Raw genomic sequence first — 15,769 nt, forward strand, 5'->3', positions numbered from 1 at the left:
CTTTATAAAGCTCTGGCTAGGCCACAATTGGCGTATTGCGCCCAGTTCTGGTCACGACACTTTTGGAAGGGGCTGAGGGTCCCTGAGAGGGTGCAGAGTAGATTTACCAGAATGGTTCCAGGGCTGAGATATTTTAGCTTCGGGGTTAGATTGGAGAAGCTGGGGTTGTTTTCCTTGACGCAAAGGAGATTTGATAGAGGTGTACAGGTTTAGATAAGGTAGGCATACGAATTAGGAGCTGGAATAGGCTGCTCGGCCCCTCGAGCCTGTTCCGCCATTCGAATAGACCATAGCTGATTTGATTTTAACCTCAACTCCATATTTCCGACTACCCCGATAACCTTTCACCCCTTGCTTATCAAGAATCTATCTATCTCTATCTTAAAAATATTCAAAGAGAGTTCCAAAGACTCATGACCCTCTGAGAAAAAATTTCTTTTCATCTTTGTCTTCAAGAGCGACCCCTTTTTTTAAACAGTGACCCCTAGTTCTAGATTCTGCCACAGATGCTCCCACAAGAGGAAATATTCTTTCCACATCCACCCTATCAAGACCCCTCAGGATTTAGTGTTTCAATCAAGTTGCTTCTTACTCTTCTAAATTCCAGCAGATACAAGCCTAGCCTGTCTGACCTTTCCTCATACGACAACCTGCCCATTCCAGGCATTAGTCTACTATGTGCAGTGGTTAGCACTGCAGCCTCACAGCTCCAGCGACCCGGGTTCGATTCTGGGTGCTGCCTGTGCGGAGTTTGCAAGTTCTCCCTGTGACCGCGTGGGTTTCCGCTGGGTGCTCCGGTTTCCTCCCACAGCCAAAGACTTGCAGGTTGATGGGTAAATTGGCCATTGTAAATTGCCCCTAGTGTAGGTAGGTGGTAGGGGAATTGAGGGGATGTGGTAGAAATATGGGATTAATGTAGGATTAGTATAAATGGGTGGTTGATGGTCGGCACTGACTCGGTGGGCCGAAAGGCCTGTTTCAGTGCTGTATCTCTAAATAAAAAAAATAAATAAACCTTCCCTGAACTACTTCCAACACATTTACATCCTTCCTTAAATAAGGAGACCAACACAGTACTTCAGATATGGTCTCATCAATGTCCTGTATAACTGAAGCATAACCTCCCTACTTTTGTATTCAATTCCCATCGCAATAAACGATAACATTCTATTTGCTTTTCTAATTACTTGCTGAACCTGCAGACTAACCTTTTGCGACGCATGCACTAGGACATCCAGATCCCTCTGCAGCTCGGAGCTCTGCAGTCTCACCATTTAGATAATATGCTTTTTTTTTTAATTCTTCTTGTCAGATTGGACAACTCATATTTTCCCACAAAGAAAAGCTGTTCCCATTAGCTGATGGACAAGGAGTCGGGGGCACAGATTTAAGATTTTGACTGAGAGATGCAGGGGGAATGTGAGGAAGAACATTTTTTACGCAGCAAGTGGTTCTGACCTGCAAATCTCTGTCTACAAGGGTGCCGGAAGTGTAGACAATCAATGATTTCTAAAGTAAATTGGATGAGCACTTGAGGGAAATAACCATGCAGAGCTATGGGGATAGAGCGGGGGAATAGGACTGACTGGATTGCTCTACAGAGAGTTGGCATTGACTTGATGAGCCAAATGGCCGCCTCCTGTGCCCTCTCACTCGTAACTACAGGTTGATAGCTGGTTTCTTGTCTGTCACCAGTTCTCATCATAAATCATACTCAGAAAATAATTTCCCCTCCACAGCAACAATGTACTGCAAACCAAGGTCACATCAGACTAATGATGTGAGCTGAATCACATGGCTACTTGAAACATGCCATAATCGGGTATTCTAATTAATAGATAATAAATGGTAGTAAAGTGTTTGTATATTTTAGCAGTGTAATGGAGGAAATGGTCATTTGTCACATGATTTCAGAAGCATTGAATTCAGAGTGTATATAAGAATATTGACACTGTATATTATAATAGTGTTAATACTACTATAAGGATAAATTACAATGTGCCACAAAAATATTTGTAATATATTGGCTGATTTCTATTTTGCATTTTGTTGCAGTGGCTTTGGGTCGCAATCAGCCCCTGAAAAAAGAAAAACCAAAATGGAAGAGTGATTACCCAATGACAGATGGACAGTTACGCAGTAAGAGAGATGAATTTTGGGACACAGCCCCTGCTTTTGAAGGTCGAAAGGAGATTTGGGATGCCCTCAAGGCTGCAGCACATGCTTTTGAAAGTAATGATCATGAACTCGCCCAGGCAATCATTGATGGTGCAAGTATAACACTACCACATGGTAGGTTGCTTTATATTGCACACATGTTTCACTTCATCTTACTTGATTCTGACTTGGAATTGGCTCTGATCTGAGTTAGTCTTTAGATTAGATCATGTTGTCATTGTACACGTTGACTGGAAAAATACCTATTAAATCTTGGAGTTTCCTTATGAAAGTACTGTGCAGTATGGCCTCATATTGCATTTTCTACAAGGTTTAAAAATATATTTGTCTGTATTGGGTGGATGAAATGACATTGCAATATTAGTAACCAGTCACTTAAGATGTTTTATTTTAATGAAAGTGGTAATCTATTAATAAATACGCTAACACCTTTATAAAAATAACAGATCAAGTAATTCCACATTGCCTTTGTTAATATTGCACAATGCAATCTTTGTCCAAAAGAGACCCGTAGGGCGCATCTTTGGGTGGTAAAATTGATGTTCTGTACTTTTCTGTTAGGTTTGCATCAGTTATAATCCTGGTCAAGTTCACTGTGTTTTTCACTGAAGTATGATATAAGTCCTCTGACAACTTGGGTGTCTTTTGGTGATTCTAATATGTTATAACTCTTACATATTTGCTGTCAGTGTAAAATCTATTCTTACTGTAAATCAACATTTGATGTGACAGTTTGGTTCTAAAATAAGACCCAGTTCTGCCAATTTCTCATCTACCTGCTGCCCCTCGGCAACATCATCCAAACTGCATAAGCAGCAGGCGATAGACAGAGCTAAGCAATCCCATAACCAACAAATCAGATCTAAGCTCTGCAGTCCTGCCACGTCCAGCTGTGAATGGTGGTGGACACTTAAACAACTAACTAGAGGAGGTGGCTTCACAAATATCCCCATCCTCAATGATGGGGGAGCCCAGTACATCAGTGCGAAAGATGAGACTGAAGCATTTGCATCCATCTTCAGCCAGAAGTGCCAAGCTGATGATGCAACTCGGCCTCCTCCTGAAGTCCCCAGCATCACAGATGCCAGACCTCAGCCAATTCGATTCACTCCGTGTGATATCCAGAAACGACTGAAGGCACCGGACACTGCAAAGGCTATGGGCCCTGACAATATTCCGGCAGCAGTACTGAATACCGTGCTCCAGAACTTGCCGTGCCCTTAGCCAAGCTCTTCCAGTACACCATCCAGGACAAAGCAGCCTGCTTGATTGGCACTCCCTCCACCACCGACGCACAGTGGCAGCAGTGTGTACTATCTACAAGATGCACTGCAGCAATGCACCAAGGCTCCTTAGACAGCACTTCCCAAACCCGCTTCCTCTACCAACTAGAAGGACAAGGGCAGCAAATGCATAGGAACATCACCACCTGCAAGTTCCCCTTCGAGTCGCACACCGTCCTAACTTGGAACCATAATCACCGTTCCTACACAGTCGCTGGGTCAAAATCCTGAAACTCCCTTCCTAACAGCACTGTGGGTGTACCTATCGCACATGGACTGCAGCAGTTCAAGAAGGCAGCTCACCACCACCTTCTCAATGGCAATTAGGGATGGGCAATAAATGCTGGCCTAGCCAGCGATGCCCATGAATGAATAAAAATCCAAAAACGCAGTATCGTTTTCCGTCTGTACGTTGACAACACAACTCTACCTCGCCATTACCTCTCTGGACCCCTTCGCTGTCAGACTACTTGTCCGACATCAAATAGGGTACAAGCAGAAATTTCCTCCAATTAAATGTTGGAAAAATGGAAGCCATTGTCTTCTGTCCCCACCACCAACTCTGCTCAGGATCACAGAATAATACGGTGCAGAAGAGGCCCTTCAGCCCATCGAGTCTGTACCGATGCATTAAAGACACGTGACCTGTCTACGTAATCCCATTTGCCAGCACTTGGCCCGTGGCCTTCAATGTTATGACGTGCCAAGTGCTCATCCAGGTACTTTTTAAAGGATGTGAGGCAACCCGCCTCTACCACCCTCCTAGGCAGTGCATTCCAGACTGTCACCACCCTCTGGGTAAAAAAGTTCTTCCTCAAATCCCCCTTAAACCTCCTGCCCCTCACCTTAAACCTCCTGCCCCTCACCTTAAACTTGTGTCACCTAGTAACTGACCCTTCAACTAAGGGGAACAACTGCTCCCTATCCACCCTGTCCATGCCCCTCATAATCTTGTACACCTCGATCAGGTCACCTTTCAGTCTTCTCTGCTCCAGCAAAAACAACCCAAGCCTTTCCAACCTCTCTTCATAGCTTAAATGTTCCATCCCAGGTACCATCCTGGTGAATCGTCTCTGCACCCCCTCCAGTGCAATCACATCCTTCCTATAATGTGGCGACCAGAATTGCACACAGTACTTCAGTTGTGGCCTTACCAAAGTTCTATACAACTCCAACATGACCACCCTGCTTTTGCAATCTATGCCTCAATTGATAAAGGCAAGTGTCCCATATGCCTTTTTCACCACCCTATTAACCTGCCCTTCTGCCTTCAGAGATTTATGGATAAACACGCCAAGGTCCCTTTGTTCCTCGGAACTTCCCAGTGTCAGGTCATTCATTGAATACTTCCATATCATATTACTCCTTCCAAAGTATATCACCTCACACTTTTCAGCGTTAAATTCCATCTGCCACTTTTCTGTCCATTTGACTATTCCGTCTATATCTTCCTGTAACCCAAGACACTCAACCTCACTGTTAACCACTCGGCCAATCTTTGTGTCATCCGTGAACTTACTGATCCTACCCCCCACATAGTCATCTATGTCGTTTATATAATTGACAAACAATAGGGGACCCAGCACAGATCCCTGTGGTACGCCACTGGACACTGGCTTCCAGTCACTAAAACAGCCGTCTGTCATCACTCTGTCTCCTACAGCTAAGCCAATTTTGAATCCACCTTATCAAGTTACCTTGTATCCCATGTGCATTTGCTTTCTTGATAAGCCTCCCATGTGGGACCTTGTCAAAGGCTTTGCTGAAATCCATGTAAACTACAGCAACTGCACTACCCTCATCTACACACCTGGTCACATGCTCAAAAAATTCAATCAAATTTGTTAGGCATGACCTCCCTCTGACAAAGCCATGCTGACTATTCCTAATCAAATTTTGCCTCTCCAAGTGGAGATAGATTCTCTCCTTCAGAATTTTCTCCAATAGTTTCCCTACCACTGATGTGAGACTCACTGGTCTGTAGTTCCCTGGCTTATCTCTACAACCTTTCTTAAATAGTGGGACCACATTAGTTGTTCTCCAGTCCTCTGGCACCTCCCCCGTGGCCAGAGAGGAATTAAAAATTTGGGTCAGAGCACCTGCAATCTCCACCCTCGCCTCCCACAGCATCCTGGGGCACAAATCGTCCGGACCTGGAGATTTGTCCACTTCTAAGCCTTCCAAAACCTCCAATACCTTGTCATTCCCTATGACAATTTTCTCAAGAACCTCACAGTCTCTCTCTCTGAGTTCCATATCTACATCCTCATTCTCTTGGGTGAAGACAGATGTGAAGTATTCATTCAACACCCTACCAATGTCCTCTCGCTCCACCCACAGATTTCCCCCTTGGTCCCTAATGGGTCCTACTCTTTCCCTGGTTATCGACTTCCATTTGATATACTTATAGAATAACTTGGGATTTTCCCTACTTTTACCAGCCAGAGCTTTCTCATATCCCCTCTTTGCTCCTTTAATTGCTTTCTTAAGCTCCATCCTACACTTTCTGTACTCCACTAATGCTTCCATTGATTTGCTCTCCTTGTATTTGCTCCCTTGCCACCACTTCATCTCTCTCTCCCTGCCAACTGTGAGGCTGAACCAGACTGATCATTTGACCCTGAGATGAACTTGCAACCACATATCTGTGTCATCACTAAGACCACCTTTCACCATTGCAATTTATTTTAATCAGAAGAATAGTACATTTTAGAATTCTGAATTCTTTGCTGTGGTTAGAATTGGAAATTTACAGATTTAATATTTGCAAGAGCTCCCCAGAAGACAAAAACCCATTTTGCAACTCCCATATCTAATAATCGTTAAAATTCCATGTCCCCTCCCATCCTCCCCCAGTCACCCTTGTTACGATCGCCCACTCCAGTCTAAGCCCCCAGGGCAGCGCAGTGGTTAGCACCGCAGCCGGTTAGCATTGAACCCGGGTTCAATTCTGGGTACTGCCTGTGTGGAGTTTGCAAGTTCTCCCTGTGTCTGCGTGGGTTTCCTCCGAGTGCTCCGGTTTCCTCCCACATGCCAAAGACTTGCAGGTTGATAGGTAAATTGGCCATTATAAATTGCCCCTAGTATAGGTAGGTGGTAGGGAAATATAGGGACAGGTGGGGATGTGGTAGGAATATGGAATTAGTGTAGGATTAGTATAAATGGATGGTCGATGGTCGGCACAGACACGGTGGGCCGAAGGGCCTGTTTCAGTGCTGTATCTCTAATAATAAATAAAAAATTAAAAAATATACGATTCTGATTGTGGTGATAATTCAATCCTGTCACTCCAAAGATCACCTAACATATCATTTAAAACTTTCCAAGTTAAAGACCCAGCCAAATTGTACCATCTATTGACCCCCGAATGTGGCTAACCAAACCAGGTGTCTTTAAATCAACAAATTAACTGTTTGGTTAGAAGAACTAAATTCTTAAACACTATGAATGTATAAACAACATTTAGAGTCATTGAGTTATACGGCACAGAAACAGGCCCATCGTGTCCGTGCCTGCCATCAAGCGCCTAACTATTCTGATCCCATTTTCTAGCACTTGGCCCGTAGCCTTGTCTGCTATGGCGTTTCAAGTGCTCATCTAAATACTTCTTAAATGTTGTGAAGGTTCCTGCCTCTACCACCCCTTCAGGCAGTATGTTCTGGATTACAACTATCCTCTGGGTGAAAATTTTTTTCCCCAAATCCCCTCTAAACCTCCTGCCCCTTACTTTAAATCTATGCCCCCTGGTTATTGACACCTCTGCCAAGGGAAAAAGTTTCTTCCTATCAATGCCCCTCATAACTTTGTATACCTCAATCATGTTCCCCCTCAGCCTTCTCTGTTCTAAGGAAAGCAACCCTAGCCTTTTCTGTCTCTCTTCATAGCTGATTTAAATTAGAAAAAATTAAAGTCCTTGAAAATTTACAGTCCAATGATCAAAGTCCTCACAGAATGTTGCTTTCCTTCTCCAGCGAATTTCAACAATTAACGACTTGCAAATACTTTCAGTGGAATCAATCTGACTTTAGAGTTTTTGAGGGATAAAAGATTCAGTCTAACTTCCCTTTCTTCAATTTAAATTACCAGCGATCTCTGTTTTGGCTTGACATTTTCTTAGAATTTTGAGAGATAATAAACAGACTAAAATCCTACTCTTTTAGTTTAAATGGTTGAGAGCTCTTTTTCAGGTGTGCTAAACACAGCTGTGTCTTCTGTGTCTGTGTGTTCTGTTAGAACAAATGGTCTTCAACTAAAAGCCAGTTCAAAATTGAATTGTAGCAAATGTATCGCATGAGACTCACTCCCAGTGGCTGTGTCTATGGTAACGAGAATGCACCCTTTGAATCACAGTCTCCAAATGGCTGTTTCTAAGGCAACAAAAATGCACCTTCCTATTACTCCTGAGGCTTGCAGGTTCTTAAAGCTTTGCTGATCCCTTGCAAGCCTTAAAGGCAAACCGCATATTCCCAAAAAAAACTACAGGACCATGACACCGTCCACAGTCCTGCCAAACCCGATTCCCCTTCCCCATTGTTGGCAAATAGGGAGACAGCCAAAGACCGATATCGGAATGGTGGAAGGGTGTTCAGGGAAGGAGGTGGTACAAAGTCTCCGCTCCTACTGCTGCTGCCAGATCCCCAGAGACAGTGGTGGAGAGGTGATGTCGCTGGAGTCCAGAGGCCCAGGCTAATGTCTTGGGGACACTGGTTCAAATCTCACAATGGAAGCTGGTGGAATTTAAATTCAATTAATTAGTAAAAAATCTGGAATTGAAAGCTAGTCTCAGTAATGGTGCTATGAAGCTATCAATTGTTGTAAAAACCCATCTGGTTCATTAATGTTCTTTAGGGAAGGAAATTTGCCATCCTTAGTTGGCCTGGCCAACATGTGACTCCAGCCCCACAGCACTGTGGTTGACTCTTAACTGCCCTCTGAAATGGCCCAGAAAGCCACTCAGTTGTCAAGATGTCAAGGGCAGTTAGGGATGGGCAACAAATGGTCTTGCCAGTGATGCCCACATCCCATGTAAGACAAAAAAGGCTTTGTGTCTCCAGCATTCTATTGACGAACCCCTAAGACTCCGACCCAGTTCTGCTAATTTCTCATCTACCTGTTGCCCCTCAGCAACATCATCCAAAAACACAGCATCATTTTCCATATGTACACTGATGACATGTAGTTCTACATCGCCATCACCTCTCTGAACCCCTCTACTGTCTCCCAATTGTCCGACATCAATTCAGAGGCAAGCAGAAATTTCCTCCAATTAAATGTTGGAGAAATGGAAGCAATTGTCTTTTGGCCCCAACACAAATTCTACTCCCTTGCCACCCACTCCATTTCTCTCCCTGGCAACTGTGAGGCTGAACCAGACTGATCATGTCACATTTGACCCTGAGATGAACTTCCAACCACATATCTGTGTCATCACTAAGACGACCTACTTTACCATTCCTGCCTCAGCTCATCTGCTGAAAACCTCATCCATGCCTTTGTTACCTCTGAACTTGAGTATTAGGAAGCTGATACAGAGTGCATTCTATGTTCTACACTCTGTAAACTTGAGTTCAACCAAAACTCTGCTGCTGTATTCTAACGGTCAACAAATCCCATTCACCCATCACCCATCACCTCTGAGCACACTGAGCCACACAGGCGCCTGGTTAAGCAGTGCCTCGATTTTTTTTTTTTTTTTTTTTTTGTTTTCAAATCCCTCCATGGCCCTCCCTATCTCTGTGATCTCCAGCCATACCACCCTCCAACCTTTCTCGGCCCCTCCACTATAATCTATATTGTTCCTTTCTCTCTGTTCTCTTAGTGTGCCCCTGATTTTAGTCACTCCACTGTTGCTGGATGTGCCTTCAGCTGCCAAGTCCTTGAGCTCTGGAATTTCCTCCCTAAACCTCTCTGCCTTCTACTTCTCTTTTCTCCTCTTTGACCAAGCTTTTGGTCATCTGCCTTCGTCCTTAAGTGACTTGGTGCCATATTTTGTTTTATAATACTCCTGTGAAGCGTCTTGGGATTTTTTATTACATTAAAGCGCTGCACAAATGCAAGTTGTTATTGTTGGAAGACATGGGAGGGATGGGTCAGATGGTGTGTGATGTTGGTCATGGAATCAAATCTATCTTTACCACTCACACCTGCCGGATTCTCTCTCTCTTTCTCTTGACTGCTCAACAATTGTAAGAAAATCAAAGCAGTGCTTTGTCCTCGTCTTTTTTTTTTTAGCACATTCTACATCGATGAAAACCACACCAGCTAAAATGAGACATATTTTGTCACATGGGATGTTAATCTTTAACTGTTACTGGACTTGAAATAACTTGTTTTAAAATACCACAACAGTGGCTGAAAACATGGCTGTAATTTGCATTCTAAAAGACAGTTGCATGAAGATGACAATGGGAGTGCCTCCCTAGTTCACTTAGCCAGAGGAATGTGTAAGAGCCAGCATTCCACCCCCCACTGAGAATGTCTAATAAGCTTGGGGGAATCCATAAATCGCAGGGGAGGCTGTTTTACCCAGGGAACTAGTCACATGACTAACCTACTGTCCCAGGTTTTTTTTTAATTGTGTTTGGCTCAACAGTTTGAAAGAAGACTGCAAGTGAACTCCAAACAGAGAGCATCTGTCTGTCTCTCTTTCTCTCTCCCCCTCTATATCTCTCCCTCTCTCTCTCTCGCGCGCTCTCTTTCCCTCGCAAAGTTCCAGGGACCCATGGAAGTAACTAAGCCTCAAGACAGAGGACCAGCAAAACAAGTCTGAAGTGTGCACTGGGCCCCAAAGAGAACTGCAAAACTTAACTTCAATCAAAGACTTTACATAGAATCCAAAACCAGTAATTGAACTCCAGCTATTGCTTCAAACCTTTCTCCTTGGTTCATTCTCCTTTTCTGTCTCTATTTGCGTGTGTGTTTATAGTGTATATATGCAAGTATGGTCGTATCGTGTATTTTTAGTAGTTTTAACTCAATTAGAGTTTTAAGGTTAATAGATTTAAACAAGAAAGGTGTAAGTTTAAGGAACCTGTCTGGTTGATTTCTATGCCATTACAATTCGAGAGCAGTGAGCAAGGACTCTGGGGAAGCTAAAAACACGGTGTTTTTAAAAATTAAACCTTGTTACCACTAAACCAGGGAAAGGCTGAGGGGGGCCCTAGACCCCTGCCTCACCTGGTCATACCAAAAGTTTGGGGTCTAGCGCCGTGATTGGACCCACAGACAAACGAAAAATTGGAAGTGGAAAGTCAAATTGATCCTAATCAAAAAGAGAAAAGATTTCATTTACAGGTTTTCTTGTGGTTGTGTGTGCTAGAATACTAACATGTCTGCGACTGAAGCCAGTAACTCCCAAGCCAGGGTGAAGTAACTTGGAATAAGTTAAAAAGCACCGTCTATGGAGGAGTTGAGAAATATGGCTGAACAGTGTGGGATCACTGTCCGTGCCAAGGCTAGGAAGTCTGAACTCCTAAGCCAACCATTTTTCCGTTGAATCTGAAGAAGCAGAGACGGGCTTAGATACAGACTCCGACAAGGTATTGCTAGCAAAGATACAATTAGAGCAGAGGAAACTTGAATTAGAAGACAGGGAAAGAGAGAGCAAGAGAGAGAGAGAGAGAGAAAGGGAGAGAGAGAAAGAAAAAGAAATTTCCAGAAAGAGCGGGAAGCAAGAGAGCTGAGGCAGCTTGAATTAACTAGGGGACAACAGAGTAACCCCAGTGAAAGTGTGGCCAGTATGAAGCATAGTAATTTGGGGCTGTGTACTGATTTGATAAAATTTTCCCAATTGATTCCAAAATCCAATGAGGGAAACGTGGAAACATTTTTGTATCTTTTGAGAAACTGGCAAGGCAGTTAAAATGACCGGCTGAGAATTACCTTACTTTGCAACAGAAGAGTCCAACAGAAAAGCCCATGAGGTTTATTCCCTGTTGCTAGATGAGAGTTCATCAAATTATGAACTGACGAAAAAATGCTATCCTCGGGGCATATGAGCTAATACCGGAAGGCTACCGCCAGAAGTTTCGCACCCTCGGGAAGCAAGCTGATCAAACTTACTTGGAGTTTGAGAGAAGTAAGCAGCTGGCTTTTGACCAGTGGTTGAGGGTTCTTAAAGTGCAGCCCAGCTATGAAAACCTCAGAGAGGTAATTTTGCTAGAGGCATTTAAAAACTCTTTCTCCCTCTCCATAAAGGCTCATGTGGAAGAACAAAAAGTTCATAGAGCAAGGCAAGCTGCAGTTCTGGCTGATGAATTTGCTGTAATGTACAAGTGGGTTCCCCAGGGGAAAACCTTTCCTAGTCACCCCCACAAATCTGAAAAGGACAAAGGGTGGAAAGGTCATAGAAGCCTAAGCAGTCCTGTGGGAGAGAGCAAAGCAGGAGACACAAGGGGCCCACCTGCAGCCAAAAAGGAAGGTGCTGCAAGTAGGAGTGAGACCCGGAGACTTGTGTGCTTCCATTGTAATAAAGCAGGTCATCTGAGAGCTGACTGCTGAAAACTACAGGGAAAGCATGTAGAGTTAATCAGGGCACAGTGAAAGAGAAAGTACCCTGATGGAAAGCACAGCTGAACAAGCTGTGGCTTTAACTGCAGCAGTAGTAAGGCCCAGAACACGTACTGCTGTGGGTACAGGAAAATTTAATAGGATTTCTGAAAGTTATCAGGATTTGGTGTCTGAAGGAAGAGTATCCCCATACCTGTCGAGTGGGGCAAGCAAGCCCATAGTAATCTTGGGGTACACAGGGGCCATTAGATCCCTTTTACTGGGAGAAGACCTGATCTTTTCCCCCAGAGAGTGCAGTAGATACCAGAATGGTGGTGAATGGTATTGGAGGGCAGTGTATGCCTGTACCTTTACACCAGGTGCATTTGGAGTGCGAGCTAGTTTTGGGACCGGTGACCGTAGTTTGCCTGTGGACGGGGTTCACCACCTTCTAGGTAATGATCTGGCGGGGGGGTGAAGGTGGTAGCTTCCCCAGTAGTGAGAGTCTGCAGGAGGTCAGAGAGATAGGGTAGTAGCAGGAGACTATCCCCCTGCAGTTCCCCTGCATGTGTAGTGAATTGGCCCATGATCAAACCAGCTTCTCCAAAGGAGCCTGAATGGCATTTCAGGCAAATGACCATGCGGTCTGTCTGTCTGAGACTTTGGAAAGTTAGAGGACCCATGGAATTAATTAAATGAAGCTTCCCTAGCTGAGGCTCAGCGAGCTGACCCAGTACTGCGAGTGTTAGCACAGGCTACCCAGACTGAAATTGAAACAGTGGAAGTCCCTGATTGCTATTATTTAAAGGGTGAGGTACTGATGAGGAAGTGGAATTCTCCTCACAGACCTGAGGACAAAGAGTGGACAGCGGTTCACCAGGTAGTGGTACCGGAGAGAAATATTAAGAATGGCCCATGTGATTACAATGGCTGTACATGTCGGTATAGAAAAACCAAAGCCCGCATTAGACAGCAGTTTGACTGGCCAAAACTCCACAAAGACTGCAGGAGTTGCCACATGTGCCAGGTTGAGGGGAAACCCCAACTTAGAGTGAAATCTGCACCCCTAAGTCCTGCACCGGCGTTTGGCGGACCCTCCAGCAGAGGGCTGGTAAATTGTAAGGGATCCCTGCCAAGAACAAAAGGGGACAGACAGGCACAGGGCTGGCAAAAAAGTTTGAGAGATAAGGGGATAAAGGGACAAAGAGGACAGGTAAAAGGAGATCTGAGAGGATTCCCAAAAGGAAACCCCTAGTGTCCGGTCAGCCAACCCCGAAATGTTGGAAAAATTAGACCCCACATCCTCCTATGCAAATGCAGACACTAGAAGCACCCTATCAGAGTTGCTAACAGCATTTACAGAAACCTTCAGGGACAAAAAGAGTCCTTGATGGCAGAGAAACTGAGGGTGATGCATCACCTAGTCGAAGTGCCGCAAGGGAGTGCAGTAGAATCTGGAAAAATACCCGCAAGCAGGTGTGTCCCAGAGGATAAAGGGAAGATGAGCAAAGAATCCTCTCCCACAGTCTGGAAAAAAGGAACCAACCCTCCCCTAAAGTGAAAAGCCCTAACATGACTCATCCGAACACTGCGAGAGATTAGAGTGGAACCACCCACTGTCGACTTTCATGAGTAGAACTCCAAACCAGGGCTAATTAAATCTAACCCTCCCCCTGCAAACCTCAACAGGAACAAAGACACACTAGGCAGTTATGGAAATGTGCAAACTGCAAACCTCCCCCAAAAATCACATGTTTATTGGGATGCCCATTCACAATGTATTGCAGGTGATCGTGAAGAAACTTCAAACCCCTGTGTGCAACACATAGCTATCTCAGACCAACCTTAAGGGAAAAGGGACAGTTTAAAGCAGCGCTACTACCTAGGAAAGACAGGCTGTAGCAATTTTTAGGATTTCTGAATGAATGAGAGAAGTGCATGTGTGTTTTACTGTACTTTCTCTTCTCTATTTTTATAATGAAATGCTCCCCCAGGGTCACATTACATTGTTGGATGTGGAGGTGTGATGAAAAACCACACCTGCCAAAATTAGACATATTAATTTAGTCATATGGGATATTAATTTTAAACTTTTATTTGATTTGAAATAATTTGTTTTAAAAGATCACAACAGTGGCTGAAAACATGGCTGTACAACAATTAGAATTAGAACATTACAGCGCAGTACAGGCCCTTCGGCCCTCGATGTTGCACCGACCTGTGAAACCATCTGACCTACACTATTCCATTTTCATCCATATGTCTATCCAATGACCACTTAAATGCCCTTAAAGTTGGTGAATCTACTACTGCTGCAGGCAGGGCGTTCCACGCCCTTACTACTCTCTGAGTAAAGAAACTACCTCTCACATCTGTCCTATATCTATCACCCCTCAACTTGAAGCTATGTCCCCTCGTGTTTGCCATCACCATCCGAGGAAAAAGACACTCACTATCCACCCTATCTAACCCTCTGATTATCTTATATGTCTCTATTAAGTCACCTCTCCTCCTCCTTCTCTCCAACGAAAACAACCTCAAGTCCCTCAGCCTTTCCTCGTAAGACCTTCCCTCCATACCAGGCAACATCCTAGTAAATCATCTCTGCACCCTTTCCATAGCTTCCACATCCTTCCTATAATGCGGTGACCAGAACTGCACGCAATACTCCAGGTGCGATCTCACCAGAGTTTTGTACAGCTGCAGCATGACCTCGTGGCTCCGAAACTCGATCCCCCTACTAATAAAAGCTAACACACCATATGCCTTCTTAACAGCCCTATTAACCTGGGTAGCAACCTTCAGGGATTTATGCACCTGGACACCAAGATCTCTCTGTTCATCTACACTACCAAGAATCTTCCCATTAGCCCAGTACTCTGCATTCCTGTTACTCCTTCCAAAGTGAATCACCTCACACTTTTCCGCATTAAACTCCATTTGCCATCTCTCAGCCCAGCTCTGCAGCCTATCTATGTCCCTCTGTACCCTACAACATCCTTCGGCACTATCCACAACTCCACCGACCTTAGTGTCATCTGCAAATTTACTGACCCACCCTTCTACACCCTCTTCCAGGTCATTTATAAAAATGACAAACAGCAGTGGCCCCAAAACAGATCCTTGCGGTACACCACTAGTAACTAAACTCCAGGATGAACATTTGCCATCAACCACCACCCTCTGTCTTCTTTCAGCTAGCCAATTTCTGATCCAAAGCTCTAAATCACCTTCAACCCCATACTTCCGTATTTTCTGCAATAGCCTACCGTGGGGAACCTTATCAAACGCCTTACTGAAATCCATATACACCACATCCACTGTTTTACCCTCATCCACCTGTTTGGTCACCTTCTCGAAAAACTCAATAAGGTTTGTGAGGCACGACCTACCCGTCACAAAACCGTGCTGACTATCTCTAATGAACTTATTCTTTTCAAGATGATTATAAATCCTGTCTCTTATAACCTTTTCCAACATTTTACCCACAACCGAAGTAAGGCTCACAGGTCTATAATTACCAGGGCTGTCTCTACTCCCCTTCTTGAACAAGGGGACAACATTTGCTATCCTCCAGTCTTCTGGCACTATTCCTGTCGACAATGACGACATAAAGATCAAGGACAAAGACTCTGCAATCTCCTCCCTAGCTTCCCAGAGAATCCTAGCATAAATCCCATCTGGCCCAGGGGACTTATCTATTTTCACACTTTCCAAAATTGCTAACACCTCCTCCTTGTGAACCTCAATCCCATCTAGCCTAGTAGCCTGAATCTCAGTATTCTCCTCGACAACATTTTCTTTCTCTACTGTAAATACTG

The 15,769-nt window shown here is 44.3% G+C and overlaps 1 protein-coding gene across 1 annotated transcript in view; it reads left to right on the forward strand.

Moving 5' to 3' along the window:
* Positions 1-15,769, forward strand: part of ubtd2 (ubiquitin domain containing 2) — a 166,789-nt gene that overhangs the window by 99,783 nt on the left and 51,237 nt on the right. Inside the window, exon 2 of the mRNA XM_068043406.1 lies at positions 2,056-2,292. Coding sequence (XP_067899507.1) covers positions 2,056-2,292 — 237 coding nt within the window. The remainder of the gene's footprint in view (positions 1-2,055; positions 2,293-15,769) is intronic.

This window comes from Heterodontus francisci, chromosome 12 (assembly GCF_036365525.1).
Source record: "Heterodontus francisci isolate sHetFra1 chromosome 12, sHetFra1.hap1, whole genome shotgun sequence".
Lineage (NCBI taxonomy): Eukaryota > Metazoa > Chordata > Chondrichthyes > Heterodontiformes > Heterodontidae > Heterodontus > Heterodontus francisci.